This window comes from Mizuhopecten yessoensis, unplaced genomic scaffold, assembly GCF_002113885.1.
Source record: "Mizuhopecten yessoensis strain PY_sf001 unplaced genomic scaffold, ASM211388v2 scaffold10451, whole genome shotgun sequence".
In the NCBI taxonomy this organism is placed as follows: domain Eukaryota; kingdom Metazoa; phylum Mollusca; class Bivalvia; order Pectinida; family Pectinidae; genus Mizuhopecten; species Mizuhopecten yessoensis.
This window is the reverse complement of record NW_018408553.1, coordinates 44,387-48,921: the sequence shown is the minus strand read 5'-3', so window position 1 is coordinate 48,921 and position 4,535 is coordinate 44,387. Positions and strand designations below refer to the sequence as shown.

Here is a 4,535-nt window from a genome sequence, read left to right as displayed (position 1 = left end):
TCTTATTCCTGGTTTTTGCTAACATGTGTAATAAACAGATAAACTGTTTATCGTGTTTTAGTTGTATATAAAATGATAATTAGACATGTTAAATTATAAATTATGGTTTGTATACAACTATATGTACTTCTATAGCATATGCCATACTGCAGCGTCCATCGTCCGTCAACTTTCCTTTACAACACTATTAGTTCTGAACGGCCAAGAAGATTTTACTAACTTTGGTCAGGAGCATCATTAGGCCAAGGGGACTCAATATTTTGTATAAACGGTGGGTGTGAGAGGAGCGGGTCCGAATAGGGGGAAAAGAGGTAAAACCTTTAAAATCCTTCTTCCACCGTAGGGATTAGGGGATTTTATCCTAATTTAGTCTGAAGCATCCTTAGACCAAGGGGACTCAATTTTGTATAAGCAGTTGGTGTGGTCTACCGGGGACAGAAGGGCGGGGCTCAATAAGAGAAATAGAGGTAAAACCTTTAAAATGCTTCTTCGACCATAGGGATGAAGGGATTTCTTCCAAATTTGGCCTCGAGGATCTTAGGCAAAAGAGACTCAATTTTGTATGAACNCTTCTGATAGGATTATATCCTTATTTAGTCTGGATCATCCTTGTGCTAAGGGGACTCAATTTTGTATAAACGGTGGGTATGACCCCCCCCCCTAGGGATATAGGGGTGGGGCTCTGTTTATATATCTCAAGTACTTACAGTACCTACCATGGAGTACTATATCTTTACATCATACCAATTATTTTAAACATATTCAGGTGAGCGATACAGACACTCTGGGCCTCATGTCTTAGATTCTACTTCAATACACACAAGATTCAATATATTATTGTTTTTGACTATTTTATCTGGCATCTGACTTACCATCAATATTGTTTGAATCGTAATCATTTGGAGGTCAATATCACTTTTCAGGTCCATATACTGGTAATTACATGTTCACTTGTCTTCAACAAAAGACCATAGTGATCATATTGAACCACTGTTGCATCAAATGTGGCATTAAAAGCTGTTATGAAAAGTAATAATGGGAGTTTTCCTATATTTTAGGTGCAATTGCTCTGTTTGGACCATTCTGAAAAATACAGCATAATTTTAGCAACTTTTTAAGTTTGAATGTAAGAAATTAAAAAAAATTGACTGTGTTATAACACTAAATTATCTTATTGTCAATTTCCATATATCAGTTCATGTAATGTTAGAAGTAATGATTGGTTGATTTCAAACATAATCAAAAAGAAATAATCTAAATAAACTGAGTCCTAAGATAAAATAATCAGTCATTTTAGTTCAGAAATGACACAGCATGTCTTGTTTTTATCTCAAAAACACTTGGAGTTAGGAGTAATACTTCTTAACTCATTTACCCCTGAAATTGCATAATGAACTATTCCAACCTTTGAATTGGAAGAGTATAAATGTGTCTTCAGGTATGAAAGAGTTCTGATAAATACATTTCTTTAGTTTACATCTCACAGAATAGAAGAGCTTTTATTATCATTTATTGCCTATGTTGAATATTAATCATTCAAAAATATACAAATATCTAGATTCAAAGCTATTCACTTACTTGTAGTTGATAACATTTTTTTTTTACTGTATTCGCAATATGAGAAATACAATACATCTTAAATTGGCTTATAACACAGATTACATACACCATCGATATAACCAATCATATTGTGACAGTTAAAGTTATTCCCATCTTTAATCAGGCCAATTGATTTAGGTATCCAGGTGAGCGATACAGGCCCTCTGGGCCTCTTGTTAGTGACTGAACAGTAGATAGAGGAGAACCAAACAACTCTGGGTTAAGATTCAAAACGGCCGGTATCATCAGATGATTAAAAAAGAACTCGTATCACTCTTCATCAAGAAGTACTTAATCAACCTGATTTGAATTTCCAATGACGGTTCCTTTTAGTGACTTAGAGTGAAAGTCGACCCCAGTCGTACTGCTTAGGTCTGACAGACAATCAGAAATTACTTTAGTATTTCACTTTTAAAATTGTTATTTCCCAGGAATTACTTAAGATATCTTCCGTAAGCTTTCACAAGTGGATTTGTGTCACAAAAGAAAAATAGTGTAGGAACCATCTACAGAATTAGTGATAAAAAAACTTAAAATATGATAACTGTTATGCTAAGCATTTATAGTAATCGTAACAACTGGTTAACTCATTGTCATTATCATGTCCCTAGGTGAAATATTGTACTAGGTGCCTTAGGCATAGTGTTTCAATGAAGTATGACACTAAACCCATTCAAACCAAAATTAAACCGAATCCGACTAAACATGTATTTACTAGGTTAATATAGATAGTTTGCTAGTTGTTTATATCGAGTTATACCTGTCTTGTTCAACAATATATCATATTGGTTTAACCATAAATTTTCTCGTTTACGTTTTAGAGGATACATACAGCCTTTTGGCTCAGAAATACAATCTTACAGATGATTGTGTTGTCCCAGTGAAAGATGCATCAAACCAAGAAGAACTAATCATCATATATGATCCGTCCTGTAATACAGAGAGAACATTGAAGGAGTTTGGACACAATGTAATGATTCGAAATCAAAAGTACGTCAGCAATGAAGGTGCCGTTGTTTCCAGCATCTGCAAAAATAAACAGTATCCAATCAGACCGGAAGACAAACACATTTTAAAACAGGTATTGAATCATCACGCAAAACGTCTGTTTGCTTCTCACTCGAATCTGAATATTATAACAACTTCTCCTGTTAAGTCTAAAAAAAAAAGGAGATGACATTTCTGAACGCCCTTGTATTGTCTTGGTGTGCAGCTCGAAAGGTTATATACCGAAAGGGGAGTCCAAGTTCCCTGACGAACTGATCTTTGAAAATACGTCAATCGTGGTAGATGTTAGGGAAGGATACTTTCAGTTTTGTCCTACTTCCTATTCCACATTCAACAGTTCTCTTTTCCATCAAAATATCAAAATGGGTTGTCGTTTTGGTATTGAAGGCGCGCACAACGCAGGAACTGTTGGTCCTTTTGTTGATATTGAGGGACACCAAATGTTTCTTACATGTGCCCATATCGTGAATGGTATCGATCCCAAAGGATATGATCTGAACAACATTCAAAACATGTTTGCTGAACAGCCGGATGCTATGACATATCCTCATTCCCAAACTCCAGGATATGACACAAGACGTTGCGGCGAAGTGCGGCGAGCTTTGTTTTCACCCAACAACGATATCAGTATAGACGCAGCGGTTGTCGAAATTACAGAACAGTCAAGAATACCAAGTAGGGGTGAATTTGCTATTGACAGCGAACGTAACTTAAAGGAGGCAGGTGAGTTACATATCATTGCATCGATATGGTAGTCAATACCACAGCATGAAATTTGTATTGATGTAAATAAATAAATATTTTTGTGATAAATCTCATAAAATAGCATTTATTTAATGACATATAACACAGGGTAAAGGGATATTTAAAATCAGGTTTTTCATAGATTTTTTAAATAACATGGAAATGAATTTTTGTGTTGGTTTTTTCAGGATTTGAAGATATGCCCCGCTTTGAATCTGGAGACATTCACGTTTATTCGGATAAATTTGACACTGATTTGCGAATCAACAAATTTGGAGCAACGACGCATGCCACACGCGGGGTGATCAGCAGCGATGGAACGTTTGCCCGACCTTTGACAACAGATTTAGAGCTTCAAGGTCAACCTGATGTGTGTGTAATGAAAAACCAAATGGAAGTGTACAGTTTGCAAGGCCATTCAAACTTCCTCTTACCTGGTGATTCCGGATCAGGTGTATTTGTGGTGAACAAGTTACCAACAGGAGAGCAGAATCTGACTTGTATCGGTCTGGCAATCGGCAGTACATCGTACGGTTCCGCTGTCGTCACGCCCATAGCCGCCGTATTAGATGCGCTCGGACTACCGAGAAAACTAAAACAATTTCCCTAAGATTCTCTGTGATATTCAACAAGAAACTAAGTACACAACATTTCTGTTGCGTCCTTTATCATTTTAGATAAATGTAGAATGTTCAGTAAATCTGTAATACTATATAGTTGAAAGTCAAAATATTAAAATTAATTTGTGCATGATAAAGTTTCGTTTCTGTTTAGTCACCGCTATTTTCACACGAAATATGAATTCTGAAACTGTGAAATAGCGATAACTTTACGGTACGGCATCGCTTCAGTCACGTTATCTCTTGAGTTACACGGAAAACTTCAGCTGTTCAAATGTAAAAGAAAACGTCATGCAGATGGCCTTCCGACAACCTTAGTTCTGGATTCCAGGTAAATCAGATGTTCTTTTCAATTTTGTTATAATCTTTATAGTTTCCTGTAGGTAGCCTACATGCATGAATTAGTTTTGTGTTTATTAATAATAATAATTTGATAATGCAACTTTGTCATTTCTGCAGAGGGAAAATTAACGTAAAATATTAAATTCTGCTAACTTTTACAAAGTCATCGAAGGAATCCAATATACAAGAAAATTGGGCTAGACCATAAATGTGGCTGCATTG

General features: G+C 35.8%; 1 protein-coding gene across 1 annotated transcript; it reads left to right on the top strand.

Annotated features, from left to right (window-relative positions):
- Positions 1-2,379: 2,379 nt before the first annotated feature.
- On the top strand, positions 2,380-4,104 carry LOC110460688. Its single transcript, XM_021513740.1, has 2 exons — positions 2,380-3,330; positions 3,540-4,104. The coding sequence occupies exons 1-2, from the start codon at positions 2,970-2,972 to the stop codon at positions 3,959-3,961; spliced, it is 783 nt and encodes a 260-aa protein (XP_021369415.1). The 5' UTR covers positions 2,380-2,969; the 3' UTR covers positions 3,962-4,104.
- The last annotated feature ends 431 nt before the right edge of the window (positions 4,105-4,535 follow it).